The sequence below is a fragment of the Bactrocera tryoni genome, chromosome 3 (genome assembly GCF_016617805.1).
Source record: "Bactrocera tryoni isolate S06 chromosome 3, CSIRO_BtryS06_freeze2, whole genome shotgun sequence".
Classification (NCBI taxonomy): Eukaryota; Metazoa; Arthropoda; class Insecta; order Diptera; family Tephritidae; genus Bactrocera; species Bactrocera tryoni.
Window position 1 is genome coordinate 16,174,511 of NC_052501.1, and position 24,564 is coordinate 16,199,074.

At 35.7% G+C, this 24,564-nt stretch overlaps 1 protein-coding gene across 11 annotated transcripts in view; it reads right to left on the reverse strand.

Annotated features, from left to right (window-relative positions):
* LOC120770913 (syndecan) overlaps positions 1-24,564 on the reverse strand; it is a 486,497-nt gene that overhangs the window by 97,464 nt on the left and 364,469 nt on the right. For all 11 annotated transcript variants that reach the window (XM_040098598.1, XM_040098592.1, XM_040098593.1 and 8 more), the window contains exon 3: positions 6,616-6,738. In XM_040098598.1, coding sequence (XP_039954532.1) covers positions 6,616-6,738 — 123 coding nt within the window. The remainder of the gene's footprint in view (positions 1-6,615; positions 6,739-24,564) is intronic.

The window sequence follows — 24,564 nt, forward strand, 5'->3', positions numbered from 1 at the left end:
TTTTTGGTTATTTTTTTAATTAAAAAATTTATTTATTTAAATATCTTAAGTGATATTATTTGATTAAGTGTAATTTTTTTTTCAAATGAGTGGCAACTCCATTCGAAAGTACTTTGAAGAAATATTTTCAAAATATTTGCTTGAAGATTTTTTAATTTGTTGTAAAGTACTACGCGCCAATGTTTTTATCAGGAATTTTCAAAACTAGTTGAACTCTGTATCCACATTATGCTAATTTTCTACTCTTAAATTGATAGCTCAGTTAAAAATGGCCAATTCTCCCTGTTAGGAGTTTATGAATAACACAAATAGCAAATTTCTGCTCAAGTGACCTGAGATCCCTTCGGATCGATTATGGTTCCGACGTAAAGTCTTATTTTTAAAGATTTTTCATTTTCATCATTTTGTGTAAAAAAAAATTAATTAGGGAGCTTTTACATTTTTGCAATTTAAATATTTGTAAGATATTTATTTTTAATGGCGTTGCCACGTGTATAGAAACATTATTACTAGGCCAAATAAAGACAAAGTATTTAATGTTGCACTGAAAGTTTTACTTGCTGTCATAGAAATTCCCCAATTCTCTGAAATTTCAGCTACTAACTTCATTAAAGGATGTATATCTATCAAAAATATCGGTAAACACACAAAACTCGTTAAACATCACAGCTTAAACCTAATATATGCTCAACGCTCTCTCTCAAAGCTATTTAACTGGAAATTCGTGTCAGCCATAAATATTGTATGTGCGCCATAATAATCATATAACCCAGATAAATATATTTATGCTTTAGCCGTGTAACCAGCTGTCTCTTGTGGGCGCTTACTCACATCGAGTGCGAATATATGAGGTCATATCCTCGTATATTTTCACAAAGCTGTTCATAATTTTATTACCACGCTCTGCCGCTCGAAACTTTCGCATACTGAGCGGAGTTGCGGTGTATTTGCCATTTTATTTTGCCTGTGACGCAGCCACCCGCTAATTTTTGACAGCTGTTGGAATTTTCATAGAGGTAAAACTCCCATACACACAATGTGGCTGTTTTTATATGTCTTAGTTTTGTATGTGTATTTACGTGAATTTGTGTAAAATATAGCGACAAATTTGATAATTTTGTAACTCGGCTATGTTGTTGACACATTTGCTAACCTCAACTGGGCATGACATAGGCATCAGGCGTAGGGTTACAATTTGGGTGTGTTCACTGTTGTAATAAAATATTTAGTTAGTTTTGAAAATTTACGAACTTAATGATTTTTAATTAACAAAACTTGAAGCAAAAAATAAAATATATTATAATAGTGAAAAACTATTTTTTTCAAGGGTTTATGTTTTACTCCACTTTCGAGTTCAATTTGATTTAAACCGCGATTATTAGAAAAAGGTTTAGCAGAAAAAATTAAATTGTGGTATTTTGTGCTTAGTCTTTTTAACCCCATTTCTAATACTTTCTCACATTTCTATATAACTTGAAAAATCAATTTGCGACAAATGTTTATGTTGGGATATGCTGGCTCGAATATCTTGGTCAGAACAATCTATGTAACAATGAAATCAGCTGAAAATGAGTTTTTTATTTGCGTACATACTGCGTCATGTTTATTGAATTCACCACGAAGTGTGGTGAGTTTCTTCGATATTTGCCAGGTCTGAAAAGTAATCAAATAAAAACTCTGCGAACATACTGCGCCATGTTTATTGAACTCACCACGAAGTAAGGTGAGTTTGATCGTTATTCACCACGCCCGGAAAGTTGTGATTTCCGAAAATAAAAACTATGCGTACATATTGCGGCGTGTTTATTATATTCCCCACGAAGTGAGGTAAGTTTCTTCGATATTCACCACGTCTGGAAAGTAATCACATTTCGAAAATAAAAACTCTGCGTACATACCGCGACACGTTTATTGAACTCACCACGAAGTGAGGTGAATTTGATCGATATTCACTACAGCCAGAAAGTGGTCATTTTAGAGAATTATAACTCTGCGTTATCTTTCAGTACAAAAGGTTGTTGTCATCAATTTTCAAATACCAGGGACTATAATTATCACAGTCTCCTACACTTTGCCTAAAATTATTTGAAAACCAGCAAGCCCTTATTGGCAATCCCTTAATTATTTAATAATTATAGTTACATGACACAAAGAGGCATCCCATATTATATATGATTAATGAATTTGAACAAAAGCAAAAAATATATCCACACATAGGCAATATATATACTTTTATATGTATGTATGTAATTGCATGCATATTCGATGTCAACAGCCTGGAGCTGCTAGTCCTATGCTAGCTTTCCTATTGTGACCCATGCAGCGCCCGGTGGCCGCCGAAGTAGAGCAGCAGACAGCGCGTGTTGATGCCATGCGCTTTTGCGAGAGGCCACTAAATTAATTTTGAACTGACAACAAACGGAACAAACAGCAAAAACAAAAAAGCAAAAAATAACGGTAACTCAAAGTCAAAACGTTGCTGGTGGTAAACCGAATAGTTGTTGTTGCTGTTGCTGCTGGCGCGTCTGATGGGAAAACATGACATGAAATTTAATTAAATTACTTTTTCGCAGAATTTTGTTTTTGTTTTTAACCGTTTTTTGCGCTTTGGCGAGTGGTGACAAATAAAGCCTGAATTGAAGTGCGCTGCGAGTGGTGAAGCAATAAAGCTATGACGGTTCGAGTGGATTTTGTTTGATATTAATGCGTGAAGAACGCGTTGCGAGTGTTAGAATTTTCATTTCGATTTTTCATTATTTTTTGAAAGTTGGTGGTCGAACGCTATTGACCGAGTGAGGTATAGGATCTGTGGTAAATTGATTTTTTTTGGTGGGAGTGGGATAAAAAATACATTTTTTTTATGTGTTTTTGTTTTTTATATAAGAATTATATTTTTTGGAACATGATATATTTAGAAAATGTTTTCAGAGAAAACTTTCCTTTTCTAAAGTTGTTTTAGAGAAAGAATATATTTTTAGGAAAAATATATTTTTGGGTAAACGTATATATTACTTAATAACTTTAATTCTTATATTGATTAAATCCACTTTAGCGATTTTATTACACTCCTGCACAAATCGCGTTATTTTCGGTAAATTATCCAAAAAGTGAAGTGAATTTGATCGATATTCATCACACACTGAAAGTGGTCAGTTTTTGAGAAAACTACCACATTTCATAAAACCCATTTATGCATAAAAATTTTAAGCTGTACCACAACGTTATAATATTATTAGCTTACTGCTGGTGTTTATTGAATTCACCACTAAGTGTGGTGAGTTTGAACGATATTCACCACACCGTATATAGGGTCAATTTTTATAAAACAAAATTTTTAATAAAAAAACCCTGAAAACTATAAAATTTTTATTTTTTTGTAAAAGAATTATGTTTCAATGCAACCCTGGTTTAATTTTAATTTCAGGTACCGAAGATTAGCTCACATCAATACAATCATTAAGCCAATTTAAAGTTATGTAGAATATTTTCGTATAAGCGGGGCAGTATTGGGAATTCATATAGTCCAGTCATTGTAGTAAGTTCACCTCTTGATTGACTGGACTAATATACATATTCAAGATATACTAAAAATAAATACTAACTTCGAGTCTCGAACAAATTCTTTTAAAAAATTGTAAATCAGTTAAGTCGACTGTTCTACATATAATATTATATTCGCATACAAACTGCAGCTGTTTATTGAAATCACCACGAAGTGTGGTGAGTTTTATCGATATTCACCACACCTTGAATATGGTCTGTTTCTATAAAACTAGCTTTTGAAATTGAAAAAACCCACGAATCCATAAAATTTTTTTGTCAAACATTTTGGCTAAAATGCAACCCTGTTTTAATTTACAAAACTAATTTCAAGCACCAAAAACAACTGTAAAATACTTTTCTCTGTAATCCAAATTTTAAAGCGAGTACATGTAGTTTATTTAAGTCCAGCCTCGCTGGCCCACAGCCAATAACTCAGCAATGAAATGTTTCCAACGAAGAAACTCAGTCTGCACTCCCCTCTTAGCTACCTAGCGCACACTTGCTTGCACTCGCGCACATTGAAAGTGCCTCGGCAAACACTGGCAACAGCATGTCTGATACACAAGAGTGATTCTTTACACTGGCCACCATTTGGTGAGCCATTAAAAATTATCTCAGGATGTTGCAGGAGGAAACTGGCACATGGTCTAGTTAAATTGTGATTGCCGTGCAGTGAATGATGCCAATGGGAGCAAAAGTTAAAACAATGAAAGATAGAAAGGCGTAAAACCAAGCAATAAAATAGCGAAGAGGAAGTAAGGGAATAACTGGCAATAAAACGAAGTAGAGTACAAGGTTTGCGTAGTGGTGAGTGGCGATAAAGAGGCACCCCTCTGCAATTGGCAGTGCATAAAATCGTGCTTTGTGGAGCGTTAAGTTTCAGGCAGTTAAAAATTGCGCGTAGTAATGAGCAGTGCGTCGCTAATGCGTTGACAAAGAAGTAAATTTGTGGTAGTTGTTTTACTACGTGTAAGCTAGCGCCTTGAGTTATGCAAAGGAATTTAAGTTTTCGCAATTAGATGATGGAGTAGCGGAGTTTTATATAGTTTTCTGTGCGGTAAATTAAATTATATGTAAAAATGATTGATATTAATCATTGAACTTTTCAAATTGCTGTTGCAGTAAAGTCTTTTCGCTATTATTATTCACTTCTAATGGTGATGCGCTGCTGGAAAAGTTAATTTAAAGCCATATTGCTTGTATTCGACTTGATTTTTACTAATGCAGCATGTCTAATTGACTTTATCGCATTCGGATATTATTAGTAGTTGGAAAACCTAATACTTCGTAGACATTTTGTCACGTAACTGTACATGCGAGCGTAGTTTAAGTGAGTATTGCTAGTGCTGAAGTTTGTATTTTTGAAATATTGCCACATTTCTTGACACGACATGTGAGCATTTAGTGTGTCTCGCATGCAAGACAACAACTGTATTTTATGGAATATGTGAACATACACAAGTCGCTGGAACATACACGTATCTAGCCACTTATGTATTATGTATGCACCGAAGTGTACAAGAACTGTTTGCATACATAAGAGAAGCTAAGAGAAAATTGAATATGTTGAAATTGACTACAAGCGTACGTCATGAACTCCGAACTGCCACGCTTCCAATTTAAATTTGAATTTTAACATGCTTTTCATATGTAGTGTAGCATACATTTTGGCTGATACGTTTTCATGCTACAAATAAATATCAAATGAAGGAGAAATATGCGTGTGGGTGTACTGAAGTAGGTATGTATTACTAAAGATGTGGTTAAATGAAGCTGAGGTAATGTTTTACTGTCCGAAAATACTGAGTTTTTTGCATATATATAAAAATATTGAAATGGGTACATTCTATGGACTAGAAAAGGCGCCTGTTGTTGCCGTATTTGAATTTCGAAGCTTTTGAGATCAGCTGTAGTGTTCTTTACTCGGTAATTCGATGCATTTATGGTAAAACTGAATGTAGAAAGTTAATATTTAACTCAAGTTTGAAATATCATAGTATAACTTGGTTCTTCTTTGGCTAAAGCATACCTTTAGGCAGTCAAAACTTTTTTTGATTAAAGTTTTTGAAGTTTAAGCGACAAACTTGTGGTCAAATTTACTTTTAAGCAACGAACTAATAAATCAAATTGATTCAAAGGATCAAATTTTTTTAAAAATATTTAAAATACTTTTACTTTCTTAAAATACTTTTAAGAAATCGCATTATCCGAATATTTGCTTATTGCATTTATTTATTATGTGAATTTTATATACTTCTAGGTGGAACCAGAAGAACAGATTCTAATTTAATTTTTTCATTTTGTGGTTGGTTAGGAAATATGCTGCATATTTTTAAGTGACATATAAATAAAAAAATATTTATGGCTATTATTAATAATATATATAATATGCTACCAATTAACAAACTCTTAATAAAAATTATATTTAACATATCTCATACTTGACACTAAATTTTTTATTCATTGAATTTCTAACCTGCGAGGCATACCTTTAGGCCGCTTTTGGTTATAAAAGTAGTTCTGCTTAAGTTTCATTATGATAATCAATAAAAGTGAAGAAAATTATTATTTTTTAAATGTTCTAGTTAACAAAAAAATGTTTTGGTATGTTTTAGTTTCCAAATTTCTCTCATGGGAGGCATACTTTTAGGCATCTATTTCTGTTACTAAAACGGCTCTGCAAATGTTTTGCAAATAATCATCAACAACCTTTAATTATAAGTGTTTTTATACCTAAACATTTTAGTTATTAAATTTCCTTCTTGGGAGGTATACTTTTAGGCGTCTGCATACTTCAGCTACAAAAACAGTTCTGCAGAAGTTTTGCAAAAAAATTTAGTGCGCTCTGCATAGATTGCGATATTGCTTCAACCTGCATTGTATTACAAATTGAGTAAATTTATTTATGTTTTTTCCACTAATATATTATTCAAAAAATTACTAAATTCCCTTAACATAACGCAGATTTCATTAGCATCTCATTAAAGATCATCAACCAATACTAAATACATTTAAATGTCTATCTAAAAAAATATGAAAATATGAAAAGTACTAACTATATGCACAACTTACCCCGCCACGACCGCCTGAACCCTCAATGCTCTCATCGTCAATGTAAATTTCGTCTTTAGGCGTTGCTGAGAGACTCGCTGATGATGATGACAACGGCGATGTTGGTGATGGTTTAACAGTCTTCTGCAAAGCGGAGAAAAGTTTTGCAATTAAAATAAATACGAACAACTTACATACAAACTTATATACAAATTATATGTGCAACAAAGTAGAAATATCGCGCAACAAAATTCTGCTTTGCTATGTCGCAACTTTCAGCAATCCATTGACGGAAATTTTTTAGATTAATGAAGTGTTTAGATGGCTTAGTTCGAAGGTGGAAAACTTTGCTTCACTTGGCACACCCGCCTCCGATGGTGCCTTGAATACTTGTCGCTTGTTAAGTTTTAAGCAAGATATCTCAAGGTTTTCCTTGCATACTTTGAAGATTATGCGACAGACGAAGACAGCGCTGGCACTCATTACTATCAAGGTGTCGACAAAATGCAAAGTTTTTTGTGTTTTTAGAAAAGTTTGAAATGTTGCAGGGTATTTTCGTATGCGTAGAGTGGCGAAGAAGTTTTATGTTTGTGTAGGTCAACTTAGTTTTTAGATAACATATCAAGTAATGGCATTGATTTCCATTAGAGTTTTTCAATTAAGCATTCGATTTAAAAGTGGAGCGCAGTTGCTTTGTTTGTTACCTTTCATTACATTTTTAAATTATTTTCATGTATTCTTTTCAATATCAATAATTTGAATATATTTGCTGATATTTATGGCTTTTCATTACATATTGTATGGCGCCGAATGGTAGGCTTTGCATAATTTATATACTTTTTTTTATCGAGTAAGCAATTGTTGCGAAGCGGCGCTTAAAAGCGTGTACAAATTAGTTATTCATATGAAATATAAAAAAATGGTCTACTTTTCGGCGTTGGTTATTTATTACAAGCAAATAAAAAATATTTGCCTACTTTTTGGCGTTGATTGTGTATTTTCAACAAATTGTGTTGGTTAATATTTCACGCACTGTTTTTGCAATGTTTTAATAAATTATTAGTGAAAATGACAAATTTATGAATTATTGAGAGTTTTCGTGAATATTTCTTTGAAAATTCTATTAAAATAATAATTATGAGATTGATTTGTAGGTTGTTTTAATTTTTTGATTGAAACATTTATATTTTTTAACTAAAATTTAAATATTTCTATTGATTATATTCGGCATTTCATAGTTGATATATTAAACTATTTACTGAGGAACCACTTTTGGACTAGTTACCCGTTAGTTAAGGGAAAGCAGTCTGAATAGTTACCCGTTGTTTTAACAACATCAAAGTGTTTTGGTTTAGACGCGTTCCATTGCCAATATTAGTTCTTAATGGATTGGTATACTCATGGCATCTTCTAGTTATAAATATATGGCAACTTTGACAAGATTGGTATACTCATGGCATCTTCTAGTTATAAATATATGGCAACTTTGACAGGTCAGCTGGCCATAAGTCATTAACACTTTTTCTCGCAAACCCCAAACTTTCTTTCATTATAATGATCAATCGCGATAATCAATTATAATATTCAAATTATTTAAAAACAGAGTTGCCATCTTTTTGTATTAAAGGTTAATGTTGAAATTAAAAAAGTGAGATTTTTTACGAACCACGTAAATTATTTAAGTTTAACAGTTATTTAAAGCGAAAACATATAAAGTTATTCCCGAATAGGGTTGCCACACCTATTTTCTTATAAAATGTAAAAACATTTTAGACAGTTCACCTCTACATCGAAAACGTATTTTATGACTACATTTTACAAATTTAATGTATAAATAATAAAACAGGGTTGCCATATATTTTATTTTTAAAATTTGATGAAATAAGACAAAGTTTATGTATTGTAGGTTTTGTATTAAATTAATTAAATTTTATTCCCGGGATATTCTTTATGAAGGGTTGCCACCCTATAAAAAATAAAAAAAAAACTATGACGGCATTTTGGATTTCAAAAAACAATGTGTTATGTTTTTGGTCAAATATTGATTCACAGCTATACCAGCTTATGAATTTCTAAAGAATCAACATTAAATTAAAACCATAAAACAATACACAGCCCATGAAAATTATGTGCTTTTAGGCGCATGATTTATAACACTCAAGAGAAGGCTCAAAGCTCAAAAGCAAATCAGCACCATGATTGCGCAACATAAATCATCCAAAGCTTGCCGGCTAAAGCCAATGAACCGAACAAATATAGATGATTGAGTTTGCTGCTTGGCATACATTTAGGCGCAGCAGTAGACAAAACAAAAAATGTTGTAAATAGACAGACTTTGCAACTCATAAACAAACAAGTGTGTGTGTGTTTGGCAGCTGGAGGGCGGGAACTGAACGGAAAATAGTTGATTTTCAATGAAGGTGACGCCGTGTAAGACTCTCTTCAGATTTGTTGTGCTATTTGTTTTGGCGTCTACTGCTTTTTCACTTGTCACTTTAGCGCATTTACACTTCAGTGACTACATTTGCTCGAACGTTCTACGCGGTGTTTCGTTTGCCAAATGCGCTGTTTGCTTATCAATATGAACATACTTCGCTTTACACTAAGCTAGCCGAGCGAGATTGACGGGAAATTACTAGAGATAGCGCACAACTTTTCGGCGTGCGCAAATATCAAGCGCAGACAACAACAACTAAAGCACAAAATATATACAAAAGCAACAAAAATACACAAAGGAGCAACAAAAATTCTTGAAAAAGCAACAAGAAGTGAACACCACTCGCAAGTCTCGCCTGAACGCTGCTACACTCACTTAATATTCAAAAGCCGATAAAGAGGAAAAGCGCTGAATTAAACGAAAGTGCCAAGTCAACGAAAGTCAATGGCGTGGAAAACATGATTTGTGTGTAGCGGCGTTTACAATCTCATGGAAAAATGTGAAAATTTTCATAAATACGTTAAAGCGCCTGCAAGTATGCAGCATAATTTAAGAAATTTAATTTCAACACCAAATAATATTGTGGGCGTTGACTAAAGTACCTATTCGTATATCGGTTTGTTGGCTACGCTACAAATATGCAGAATATGGAGCCTGCATAATTTTAGGCGCCACAACGCCGAATGTGTAAATGCAGTTATGGCGGTTGAACGTGTTAACGCATATACCAAAGCGCGCCCACACATTTAAATGTCGCTCTGTAATCATCAACACCATTTGCTGCGTCATTGTCATGCATGTAGCATGCTGTTAGGCGCTTCACACAACACAAATGCGCACTTGTGGCGTGGGAAACCGCAAAAAACAATTTGCATGGTAAACTGCACGACAACAATTACTTGTGTATTTTAATTATGCAATTCAATGCGCGAATTGTTGATGTGGCAAGCAAACACAAGCGCGCCTGCATGTATACTACACAGTATTATAGTAATGCATTTATGCAAGCAGTCAATGCGTTGATATTCATTTAATTTACGCTGCTATTGCGAGAATATGCAACAACAATAGCAACAACAACAAATTAACGCCCGCGGCAAAATAAAAATTTGTTATAATTCGCGCCTATAAGTATGCCACACGCTATTTGAGCGCATACAAATCCACGCGCATGCAACACTCGCGTCATGAATTCATCACAATTGCTGTATTGTGGTGAATGCACTATGCCGACGTTGCATGCAACACGGACAGATAATTAAAAACAAGCGCTGCCACCGTTTGTGCGCCCCTGCCTGCGGTTTTCACACGTCTTTGGTGGGCATAAAGCAGGGAGAAGTATGCAATCGCTTAAAGAAGTTGTGGAGTTATATGAAAACATGTTTTTATTGTTGTTTTATTTATTATTTCTGTTTTACATTATTTTTCTTATTTCCTTTTCAATTTTTTTCTGTTAAAGTGAAAAGGAAGTCGGAAACAGGCGCAGAAAAGTTGGCATGCAACATGAATGTGGCAAGTTGCTGGTGCTATTTTTCATTATCTTTGCCTGCTTTGCGCGAAAAACAAGTAATTATAGCATACTTGCCGGCGTGGCAGCTACAAGTAACGACTGCGGCGGTGTGTCGGCGGCAGCGAAATAAAGACAGCAGTAGAATGCGATAAAGAAGACGCGCAGACCAATAAAGCTGCGGTTTACTGGCATTCTGTGGGGCGAACCATCGCCACTCTCGTAACGGCGAGAAGTTTGCCGTGCAACATCATTAATTTGTTTATGCAACTTACGACTTGCTGATGAAATGCAAAGTTTTCCTCTTCACCGTTTTGCTGGCGTTGCGGCTATGCGCCTGCCATTCACCGGCATGCCGACGTCGGCAAATTATCCACAGTTTATGAGTGAGCGTGCAAGTTGAGACGGAAGTCTCGTGAAAAGTTGCTGCCGCACAGCGCAAAGGCAGACAGACAAGCGAGTTAAAGCGAAAGATATAAAGTATATGTATAAATATATGTATGTATTAATGTGTGTATCTTTTAAAGCCTTGCTTGTGTTGCACGAGGCAAGTTATTAGTGAAGCATTTCTTAGCGCAAAGCTTTTGTGGTTGGCATTGCGGCGCTTGCAGTGGCGTGTGGTCGCTCGGCTAGGCTTCAAGTTGTGCCAAAGCAGTTTTTCAGCGCACACACATTCTCCCATTCTCTCCTTAGTCAGCCTGGCCTGTTGGGTGTAGTAAATGTCAAAATGTTAAGAAAATTTCCGGTATTCACAAAGTTGGCTGCAATTCAAAAGAAGTTGGCACTTTGCTTCTTGCTAACTACTGGGTAAGCAGTTAAGTTGCTCGTGATACGTGTTGGTGGGCGGCAAGTGCTATACAGTTGGGCGCATAGCAGCATACATATTAAGTATTTTGTATTACCGGTATTCAGCAAAAGTTTTTGTTTTTGCTTTTTTTTTATTAATTTTTTTTTCTTTCTTTAACTTTGTTGCGGGAATTTCTCTGCTTTGCTGGCAGGCACACGTCAAGCTGTTGTGTGGTCTTGAAAGACCTTTGCAGTTTTCTTGTTACAAACTGTAGCTTTCTGTGGAGGGAAGTCTTGTATGCTTTTTTTCTTTTGTTGTTGCTTAAGCTGCTTTGCGCTAAGGAAGCTCGTTACGCTTTTGAGTTTATTTTATTTTCCACTATTCATTGGTATTTCTCTAATAATTGTAACTTTTTTATGTACAATATATTGATGATATTTCAAAAAAGTGGCCACAAACTCAAGGACTCAAGTATTTCATTACAAATATTTGGTAGTGCTTTAAGTTTTCTATAGAATTGGTAACGAGTGATCCAAGTAGAGGTAGTGTTTTCAATAGCATTTTTTTGAGAGCGCGCCAGTCGTTTCTTTTTTTCGCTACATGGCGCCAATTGGATATTCCAAGTAAAGCTAGGTCCTTCTTTACTTGGTCCATCCAACGGAGTGGAGGTTTTCCTCTGCTTCCCCCGGCGGGTATTGCGTCGAATACTTTCAGAGCAGGAGTGTTTTCTTCCATTCGGAAGACATGACCTAGCCAGCGTAGCCGCTGTCTTTTATTTCGCTGAACTATGTCAATGTTGTCGTATATCGCATACAGCGCATTGAGAGATCACGTATGCACAATACAGTGTACATACAGATCCAACGTTTTCAAGCCAAATTTTCTACAGCGATAAGGCCTATTTCTGGCTTAATGGGTATGAAAAAAAATAAAATTCCCGCATTTGGGCCGAATAGCAATCTAAAAAGATTCAAGAGCTGCCCTTTCATCTAGAAAAAGAACTGTTTGGTGTGGTTTGTGGGCCGATGGAATCATCGGTCCCTTTCTCGTCAAAAATTCTGGTGATTAATAATTAATATTAAATGACGTAAATCGTTGGGTCGTATCGAGGGACTAAACTGAAATGCTGAATGAATTCCATAAGTTAGGCCGCCACTAATAAATGGTATCAGGTTAACCATAGAAGAGATATCAAGCTACTTGGGACTAATTTCAGACAAGAAGAAGAAAAAGTGAAGTAAAAAGATGGTGGGACCAGAGGAAACTAAGGCTCCACCTAACGCATTAGCTGTACACGGCAGTTGTGAGGCCGATTATGACATATGGTGTATTGGTAGGGCGGCCAATATTGGAAAAGAAATACAAGTTAAGAAGTATGGAAAGCGTATGTCATCAGCAAAAATAACGTAACATCACTTCTTACAACTTTACAGGCGACGGAAAAACGATATAATGGAAACTATTCATAGTGAAACAAAATTTGAGTTTGGTTATAAATTGGTTATATTGGTTATATCTGAGAGAGGAAGTTGAACATGTTATGCTACATATGATGTAGTGAATCGTAGGCATTAAAAAGTCAATTTCAATTTTTTTGATGATACGTCGCCTTGATTTTGGATGACGATAGAGTGCGTCATATTTGCATCAGTGGAGCTCTTAGAACAACGGCAAGTCAGGAATTAAATATTATCTTACATTTACTACCCATAAACCGGTTCTGTAAGCAACTGGCACCGAAGTATAGCTCTTAGACTGAGGCAATCATTAGTAGTCTGTATTAAGCAGCATGCTGATGTGCTTAGTAAGTTTCCGTGTCTACCCAATACCATGAATTTTGGAAATCTTGTAGAATTGAAACTAAGCACGGTCCTCAATATTGCTTTCCCTTCCACTTCCCTGAAGTGGACAAAGACACAAGCATGCGTATCTATATAGATATATACTAACTGGATAATTGAGTGGAAGCTGGTGTCTTAACAGCAAAATTAGTGAAGTCCAAGCGAACAACCAACAACATTTAAAGAAAGCGTTCTTGTTCTGTGCTCTGATAAACAGAGTGCTTACAACAAAAAACATAACCATACATATAGATAACCTAGCGGTTTAGAAGTCACTAAGTCTCTTTTGGTTTCATTAAAGTTAGTGGAATAATGTTTTGATCTTTTACTGGATCTAACAACCTATTCCACGATAAACCAGAAATGTCGTCCAGAACACAGTGCTATTCTAGGTAATTGTGAAGCTGATGAACTAGCTAGAGCTGGCACCACGCTACAATTATTCTCCGATAAAGTGGCAATTTATATGCTACTGACCACTTGTTGAAATTTAAGCGACAAACCTGTTATAGGTATAGTGGATTCAAACCCTATATACCTCAACAAGCAGGAATACGTCTGTGCTTCCGTCTGTACGCGGACAAGTCAACTAATGTTTGAGATATTGGTATGAAATTTTGTGTATGTTATTTGCTCCCCAATAAATTGCTCATATGTCGAGACTGACGATATCGAACTACTGGAGCATATAGCTACCATGCAAACTGGATGATCAAATTCAAGTTTTTGTACGGAAAACTTTTTTATTTGAGAAGATTTCTTCACAAAATTTGACACAGCTTATTGAACCGAAGCAACGCTTACTATGTCCGAATAAAATGTTCAGATCACTAGAGCGTAAGAAAGAATTATCTTTGTATCCTTTTTCGCTTTAAGATATGCACCAATGAATGGTATTATAGCTTCAGTACAGGTGAAGTTAACGATTTTACAAAAAAATTAATTGCTAATCTGCTATGCTTACAGCAACGCCAATATAAAGCCAATCAAAAGGTAGAAAATTTTCGAAAGTGAGCAAAAAATAGCTGAAAATATTCTTAAAAATGTATGCTGTCCCCCTCAAAGTAAAAGGCTTTTGGCTCCAATACATTTACACAAATCAGGCGAATACGGTGGTTGCGGCGCGATATTGGTTGAAACTTTGGAAACTCACGAAGAATCAATGCAATATAATTCCGACCTCTTTTTATGTATAGCTTCGCGCAAATGACGGAAGGAAGGAATTCGGAATGCACCACACCTCGTTAATCAAATATTATTGATTTTTAATCTGCTTTGCGTGGTTCTTTCGTCCTCGGCTCACCTTTCCACGATATTTGGCCGACTGATAATCTGTTTCCTGGTCGTAAGCATATATCTAAGACTCATCGCCTGTAAGAATACGTTTAATGACATCCTGTTAGTCGGAAAGCATTGTTTCACAGACGTTATCCCGACGCTCTTTCTGGAAAAAGTGAGTGACTTTGGGGCCATTCACTTTTCTTAGGCTCAAATGATCTTTTAAAATGGTTTTCACTGATCGTTCAGATATTCCAACGAGGACACAAAGATCTCTGACTGATCAATCACCAATTCCTTTAATTTATTGACGTGTTGGTCATCAGTTGATATTAATGGCCGTCCTGGACGTGGTTTGTCGTCAACGCGTTCTCGACTCTTTTTGAATAATTTGTACATATCAAAAACAAACTTGCTCGCGACAAACAGTTATCACCGAAGACCTCTTCCAACATTATGAACGTTTCGGTACCTGCCGAAAACACTGATCTTGCCATACTTTAATCTATTTAAATCTCAATTTTAAATTTTTGTTAATCTTTATATGTGACCTGGTCTACGAAAAGGGAGCTTACGTGCGAAAACTAGTTTTCTGGGAAAAGCTGTTAAAAATAATCGTCAGTTTCTCGTTATCTCATTCATGTTCTCCTTGTTTTTGACGCCTAAGCTACCAGGTCACATATACGAAATCATATTATAAACATTTTTTCTGTTTAAGATATATCTAAATTCCTATGCTATTAATACCGAACTGCTCTTAAATATATAAACATATCTTAAATCATATCTATGTATGCCTCAACTTGCTACAATTTGTGGACTTTAGATAATTTGTTGTCTGTGGCAGCAAAGGAAATGAAGAAATTGCATGTTTCTTGCGAAAAAAGTGGTAAACAGAAAGAAACAAAACGACTTGGGTGTGTGAAAATTGCAAAAAAATACTATATAACACCAACTAAAAAAACAACAAGAACATGTAATGAAAAACTACATACATGCTGCAACTGCCACTCAAAGGTAGCTGCAGCAACACTGCCACAGAAAGCCATATAAAGCAAGTGATAGAAAGAAAAAAGCGAGCAAAATGAAAAAAAAAATTTTTACAAAATAAAAATAAAAGAAACAAACACGAAAACAAAAAAATAAAAATAAAAAGGCAACTTGCTGGAATATAAAACACGAACTCCGGGCGTTGAGTAGAAAAGTTTTTGGCACAAAGCAAAACACAAGAAGACAACAAAAGCAACACGACGCGAAGCGACAATAAACAGGCGCAGCATTGCTGACAGCTGGCATGTGATGGCTGCCATTGGAGCTGCCACATAGCAATTTTCGCGCTGCCAGCCGTGTGGCAAGAGTGTTTTGCTTGTGTGTGTGTGTGGCAGCGACGGCCGGCAAACAAAGCTTTGCGCTAGAAATACGGTATGTTGTACCTTATTTTTCCAGCGATGTTGCATGCAACGCATTTTGTTGTAGTGGTTGTTGTTGTTGTTGCCGCCTTAGTGCAACTAGGACGTGTTGATGGGCAACAAACGGCTTGGCTTTGCTGCAAGCAATAGTTGGCATGTGGCATGTGGCGCATAAAACTTTATTTGCAAGGAGGCAAGGTGGCAAGTGAGTGGTGTGGCAGAGCATTTGCTGGGGCATGAACGCAGCTATTGGCTTCACATTTAGCATTCGAGGTAAGTGTCTGCTGCCAAATTGTGTTTTGTCGTCAGCGCCGCTTTAGTTTAACTGCCAGCTTCTGTGTGTGTTGGTGGCACACACACATTGCCACAAACAAGGTGTAAATAACTGTCTGCAACACAAAAATGCATACAAGCTTCGCTCCCTCTTTTCAAGTGGCAAGTTAGCATTGCGTATATGTGTGTGGCACAAAATGCAACTTTGTACTTATAAATGCACCTTTGTCTGTCTGTCTGTCTGCGTGCCTGTCTGTTTCCAGCAGCCGCTAGTTTGCTCACCTTTGCATGCGTCCTTGCAGCACAGCTCCTTCGCCACAGTTAACCCCGCTTATTCATGCTTTTTGCTTGTGCGACTCCGCACACCCATTTGTTTGTGCCCCACACACACACACACACACCTTTCTAATGCACCTCGTGGCTAAGCAATTTTCGCACATTCACCTTTTGCATTTTTCATCACCCGCTTTTGTGTACGTTGCAACAGCAATGTCTGCTGCACATTTGCCACAAGTGTTGCCACAGTTTTACATTTTTTTATTTACAGTAATATACTATATACTTATTATATGTGCTTGAGGTAGTTGCATGCAACATTGAAGTTTTTGCGGTTTTTTGCTTACAATTTTTTGTTGCTGTTTTTGCTGTGTCGAAAATAATTTGTTGCAATTGCCGCTGAGTCAGACACATGACAACGTTCGGTGCTTTAAGTTAAGTTGAAACGGTGAAGGTTTTGTCTGCGGTTTTTATAGTGCAGAGATAAGATTTTGGCGGAAACAAGCAGGTGGATGCGAGCAGAAAGAAATATAATTTAAGAACTTGTGAGGGAGTCACTACTGGTGATAAACGCGCGGTTAGTTTCTAGTAGAGAAATATTCCTGCTTGAATATTGGAAATGGTTACTGGTTGCTTTTTGAGATCGTTTTTTAATATTTTACAGTAAATTTGAAACATTTTAATTTTATTTTCAAAAATATTTGCTTTTTATATATTTTATACTTTTTTTAAATAAATATTCTTCATAAATATCGTTGGAGAAATATTAGTGAGAAAATATGATCTGATGTGAACCCTAGGTAACAAATAGCAAGCTGAGAGTGTTGCCTACATTTAGGCGCATAGCTCAGAAACCGTATAAAGGAATCAGGTTGGTATATCTGTAATAGCTACTGATTGATTTTTAAGATTTTGTTAAATTTTTTTATAACAATTTGAATTAAAATTTATTTATTATTATTATTTTTAATTTAAATGAGAAATTACTTCAAAAAAGTTATTTATATTTATTCACTATTTCACTATTTTTAAAGAAATATTGTGTAAAAATATCTTTTCAGAAATATGCTTACTAAAAAATATAGTATTTGGTCTATGATGCGAAACCGAAAAACGAAATTTTCTTGCCTACTTGTCGGCGCAAGGCTTAAAATGCATTTAAACCGAACCAGCGTGGTTTATCCTAGAGTTCTACGGCTCTTTTAGTAGAGGCGTTATATAGCAAGCACTTAAATCTCTTACAGATAAATTGAAAGCAACACACAGCATTAATAGTACCCGGAAGAACAAGTAAATAAGAGATCAGCCTTGATCTAAAAAGAAAATATTTTTTATCAAAGAGGATAGAGTAGACAATATTGAAGACAGCAATCTTAAAAATTTTAACATTCGCAACTTTTTATGCACAATAAAATTCGAATGTCATTATTGATGTTATTACCACTTTCCAAAATTTAAAAATTTAAAGGAGTTATATCCTATTTGATTTGTAGATCATGATATAGACAATGAATGGTTTACCAATGTTGGTAAAGTTTTCGCATAACTGCCGTACTATCTCATAGCTCTCGATGGCTTTGTAACATTGCTGCCAGTAGAAGTGAAGTGGCTTGCTTCTAGAGATACTCTCCACTGCTGCCTTGCTTTAAAAGGCTACCTAATGCTAAGCTCTCGACAGTTATTCCCGCATCAACTCTGTCCTCTATTTTCGAGCCAATTGGTATAAATGTTTAATTCATCGCGTATAGCCATCATGTCTTGAAGTCAACTATCTTTTTTTACGTTTATTTTAAAGCTGAATTTCCAATTGGAAAGCGTGCTCGTCAAACCGCCACCACCGAGCTGTGCCCGAAAGTTCTATATTTAAATTTTTCAGCCGTCTGTAGTTTTACCGCGCTAGTTTCAGTGAAAAGGTCTACATATGGCAGGTATAGTACTTGTTCAAGGGTCACTTTTGGGGTGGTTCTTAAAGTTTCCGTTATGAACAGCGCAGCCATCTTCTGAACCCTTTATATTGGCTTTGGGTAGGCAGGTGTCCGGAAGTCTGTCCACCACTCTACTGCATTGTAGATCAACTACAACTTTTAACTGTTGTGTAGTACCAGTGCATGAAAGAAGGACAAAGCCACCAGTTTGTGCCGAGAAACTACTTTCATGAATTGCTGGCCTTTCTTACTCTTTCATTCAGGTCCAAGTTATTTTTGGTGCACAGTGCCTATGTAGACTTTCTAGTTCATTTTAGCGTCATTCCATTCTACTCTTATCCTTTGAGATAATTTTAATAATTTTTCAAGATTATTCTCAGTTTAAACTTGCTTACAGTCATTTTGCGATTGTTGATAGGTTGTAATATATGCGGCTCCAATATGGATCCAGGCGCTAGGCAACAAAGCATATGCCAGGTAAATAAGCAGAGTGCATAGGCTGTCGGCACTAAGAGTTATCAGTGCTTTATGAACAATAACAAGTGACGCTGATGAGGATGATGCTGATTGATTCAGGATGACGAATCGGGTATACAAGTTAGCAAAACCGTCCGTAGGAGCCAAAATAGCAGAGAGAGTCAAAGGCTTAACAATATGGCAGAAGTGGCAAACCTCACTCAAAGGACAGTGGACCCACAGGCTGATACCGAACACCAATTCGTGGATCGACAGACGAAGTTTCACCTAACCCGAATACTAACTACTTCTAGCACGACATTAGTCCGAATTGTTCAACGTCTTCAGAGTGCTTTGAAGACTCAGAGCATGTATTCTTTTACTGCCCTCGCTTTTTAAGTAAAAGAAAACAGTTTAAACAACATTTGGTGTAAGTTTTACGGTGGAAAATTTGACGACACTCATCTGTGAGTCTGCTGAGAACTGGAAAGCTGTCGACGAAGTGGCAGCTTTAATCATGACGAAACTGAGAATTATATAGAAGATTAAACGTCCATCAGTCTCTGCCAATAAGTAGACTTAAATGTCTTATCACTCCCACGAAGTAATATTCAATCAGGTGGTTCCGTGGGAGAGTCTAGGGTTGAGAGTAGGTTAGGTGTAATGGATTGAAGCTCAGCACTCTGATTTTTGATGGTTCCCTTTACTTAAAGAAATGAAAAAAAAAATCCAGGCGACAAAATATTTTATGATAGTTTTCAATAAAAAATTAAACGGTTACTTTGTCACTAGTTCGTAACTACTCACTTTGATAAGCAATAAACGCTTTTGAAAATATAAAAACCTAATTTCTGAATACAATTTAGGATAAACAGAAATAAAATAAAAAATGTTGTTATTTAATATAATTTTTTTAACACTTGTGTGACTTTTCAGTGGAAGCACTGTACAGAAACTCGAAAAAAACTTTCAAAAAAAATTCCTATTTGTATTTTACTTACTCTAATTTGACCTATTTATGCGTTTTAAGTTAAATAAATAAAATTGATTTTCTGTAGACAATTTCGTCCAAGCAAAATGGAAAAATAAATAAATGAAATACTGTTTAAATTAGTTTCATAATTTTAGAATTCTGTTGCAGCTTAACTAGGTAGAAATCGAAGCAATAACTTTAAAGAAAATTTGAATAACTTTAGAGACAAGTTATATTTCTAATTTACTAAAACTAATTTAACCACATTTCATTTATATTTTCAGTTAATTAAATAAATAGATTTTCCGAAAATTCAGTTTTTAAATAAATTGCAAATAGAAATCAATTTCAACTCTAATGAAAATGGTTATATAAACGAATGAATAAAATAAATATGTTTGCAATTTATTAACTCAAATCTGCAAAGCGAGCATTTATGAAAAAAAAAACTTTCAAATTCAAGCAGTGAAACTGACAGGCATGTACGTATATGTGTGTAAGTGTTTGCTTATCAATTTATGCTGCAAGGCACAAGCACACGCTTAGCCGTAAATAAATAAACATATCAAAATATTAAACTAAATAAATAAATATTTTTGCAAATATTTTGCGCAACCACAAAAGTGGATGAAACAGAAAAGAGTGAAATGAATATTTTAAAAACTCAAATAGTTGATAAGAGAACCGCATGAAATATTTTCAATTTAGGCAATATTTGCTTTAAGCCCCACATTTGTGTGAATCTTTTGATTTTCGTATTTTCTCAAAGCGAAAAATCGAAAAATTCAAATGGTTTGCATTCATTTCAGTAAAATTGTGCTTTGGTTTTGCGCTCATAAAACTGATATTGAATGAACTGTTGCAAAATATTGCACAAACCAACGCATTTCACATGAATGTGGCATGCTGCATGCGCCACGAGTGTGTAAATGCGCATAAAGTTGTGTTGCCGGAAAAATGAAATTTTTCTCATTGAAGTGCGCTGCAATAAATTGCAGCAAATAGCAGTACATAAAAAATAAATAAATATGCTTTCACATTGAAGTTAAAAAAAAAAGTTATTTAGTTGCAGTGGCAGCAGCGCAAACCCGCTGAAATCACTGTTTGTCAGCAATAAATGGTGTTAGCGCCGAAAAGTAGACCACAGCACATACTCCACTCATAGAATGTAATGCGTGTGTGTATGCAAATATTTCAGCACTTGTTTTGCATGGTTTCTAGGCTACTGCAATGCAGCGTGCTGCTAACACACACTGTTATGCAACAACAATAAAAATATTATAAAAAAAATAAGAAACAAAAGAGAGTGGAGCAAAATCAAACCACAGCAGAGTGCGATGATTTATGTTTACTAAATATTTGTAAATGTTGCTGCGGGCAGCAGTGTTAGTGCTGGTGAAGTGTAATGGCTTAGTGAAACAAATCCATTTTCTGCAGGAAAATTTGAATGTGGCGCCGAATAAAAATATTGTAATAACATAAAATAGATATATGTAGGTATATGAATGAAAAGTGTTGTGTTATTGAGCAAATAAGAATTTATGATTAAATAAAGCATTAGGCATGAAATTTTGTGAACTCATCCGCAACTGGTGACTTTGTAACTAGTTTGTTATTAGTTCGTTATGTGTGTTTTACTTAAAATTCTACAGTTTTCGGCTTTCTAGCAGCTTATGTGCAAGTTAGTGAACTCAACCAGAACTTAATGTTTTGTAACTAGTTTGTTACTAGTTCGTTCTGTATATTTTATTTCAAAATGCACAGTTTACTAGTTCCTTATCTATTTTTTATTACAGAATGTACAGTTTACTGACACAAATGTTTGTTTTTACCTTATTTTTTAATTCTTAAATAATTTTTCATAAAGTATTGCATACCAGCAGGCGCTCGTGCTGCTAAGTCTTCATAAGTGCTTATGTCTTTTCGTACGCCTTAGTGTTCCTCAGCACACACTTGAAGTCGTTTGGCAAATTGCTGTCTCAATTGTGTGCTTATTAACGGAAATGTTGTAGTATGCTTTTAGGCGTGTCGAGCAAAGATGCTCAAACGCAAAGCAGATATACCACGCAACTTACGATGCTATGTATAATTCGCTTTAGCTTCGCAAAGGCGATCTCCACTCACAAGCGCCTAATTTTAGGCAACCAAAAAGAAGAGAGCTAAATTTAATGCGCTTAGGACTTGCGCAAAATGTGTAGTGTGTTCACAGCAGCAAACAGCTTCCACAAAGCATTATTTCTTCATTTTTGCAATCCTTTTAAGTGCTTCTTAACTCCCACAGCAGTGCCGTTGCGCATTCGTGTTGGGCATAATTAGAACATTTTTCGCACCAGCTTCACATACACTACTGCATTTTATACGTAGAAACATGCACACAGACTAATGCATGTGTTTTGATCACTGCTGTGCTCGCAAGATGTGCTTCGCATAAACTCTTAAATATGAAAATGCATATTCTAGCATACAAACACCACTACATGCATACACTCACATGACTGGCGAATTGCTTTCGCAGGCATGTCAAGCTTAAAAACGCTGCAAACTGCTTGTAAATTACACTTGGGAGTGCACTTGGTATAAATGCAGGAAAATTTGTGTTGGCGCATAAAAGTATGCAACAGCTGCTGCTGCTACACACTGCGCTTGTCTATTCGCACAGCTGTGGCTTTCATTTATGGCTTCTGCTGCTTGTCTTGCATATAGATAAATTTTTATGTCTTTATATGCCACTAAGAGCTCTTCGTAAGGCCACTGAATTAGCTAATTTGTCTGTCCTTAATGGACGGTGTAGTCTATTTTTTGGCATATTACTTCATATGAGAGCATATAAAAATTAGTGCAGTTGGCACAGAAAGAAGTTTTCGTACTAAAAGCTAGATTGGCTGGTCCATTAGGTGCTACTAAAAGGGGATGTGTGTATATGGGAGCTCAAAGCAAGATTGCAATTAAGAGGAAATACGATAATTATTGCTGACAAAGCTTGAATGCATGTTAAGAAATCTCATAAGGCAAATATGTTCCAAATAATTCTTTCAGTTCGCTGTACGTTTTCCCTATTAAGTCAGGTTCTTTTTCACGTGTGTGTTTCCAAGTGTGCCCAGCTACCCAGCGCTTCTTGCTGACTTATGGGCTCTAATCTGCACTTGTTTATATATCTCAGCCGGTTTCTATAGACCAAATCTTTATAATTTTCTTCAGAGATTTTTGGACAAACACTTGCACCATCTTTGGCAGAGTGCTGGCAATGATTGCTTTGGACTTAGAAGTATTAAATTTTAGACCAGATTATGTCAATGGCTTTGAACATAATATCGCCAAAAATGTAGGGGGCTATAAGACAACCCCTTTGATTGCCGCACTTGCCTTTGAAGCTGAAAGACATGGCGTTATTAAAAAGTACCTTACATTTAAACCCAACGCACTGAGCCTTCATAAGATCAATAGTTTTTTAGGATATGCCTCTCAATTTTAAAAAAGTTCCAACTGCAGATCTCTCTTTATGTTGTCTGAGCAGTCTACGCATATGAGGTACAGCGCAATGCACTCCACTCCTCATTTAACACCTGCCAACTACACAAAGTTCCTCAAGCACACAAAAAAACGCTGCTTTAAAGTCAACAATAAAGCACGAATTCAATTTGAGGCGAGCATCATCAGCTTTGCATATTTCCAAAGGAAATGCTTAAATTTGCACAAGACTGTACTTGTACGATGTGAGAGCGACCAAACAAAAAGCGGGTTAAGGGGCTGTTAACCAAGTTAAAGGACCTGACACAAATATGCAGCATGCAGTCCATGTAACTGTATATGAATGAGAACAAGGGCCGAAGAAACGGAACAGTTGGGCAAACAAAGGGGACAGCAACAACAAAAATAACAACAATAAAAGCAAATATCAGCAACTCAACAACAGGCGAGCGCAAACACGAGCAATAGCCAAGAACTGCACCAACAAAAAAAAATCAGCTTTAAAACACACACGTTTCAGCATTCCGTAAAACTGCCGCAGTAGAGTTGCGAGCGACAGCGAGAGTTGTGGTAATAAAGGCGCCTTTTGCAAGAATGTTGTAATTTTCATGTTTCACTCAACCAAAGAATGGAGCAAAAATGCGAAAAAATCGCATAACAATGCCACGCGCTGTACTGGTCTGTCGAGCTCGTGACAACGCCTGTCGAGCTGCTATGACAATAAACACGAACACACACACAGACTTATACAGACGTACACACATATGCACAGAGTTATGCAAAAATGGTGTCTTTTCGGTTGAATGCTCCGTCCCTATGCGCCGGCAGTGGACTCCATTGAAAGTGTTGTGGAAAAGCTGGCGAGAGGCAATGAGTGTGGAAACATTGTGATGTCGCGGATTATGAGTTTTAAACGGATCACAAAAGCTGGGCTTATGGCAGTTTGAAATGTGGGCTTAACTCTAAGTGAGAAAGAAATCACATAAGAATTCACAAAGTTAAAAAATTAAAACTAGAAATCAAGGAATCAAGACGTATGTTCACCAAAACAGAATTGTAGCATACTTTTAGGCAGTATATGTAAAAAAATCTTTCGAAATTCTTCTTTAGAAAATAGATCAATTGACCAAACTGTTTTAAGATTTTAGACATACTATGCCTATCATAGAACTTAAAACCAACAAGATGACATAAATGTTCACCAAACAGAACTGTAGCATATCTTTAGGCGATAGGTCTAAAAAATCCTTCGAAATTCCTCTAAAAATAGATAAATTAACCAACTTATCTACAAATTTCAGATATGAGACACATTTGATAAGACTTCGAGCCAAGAAAAT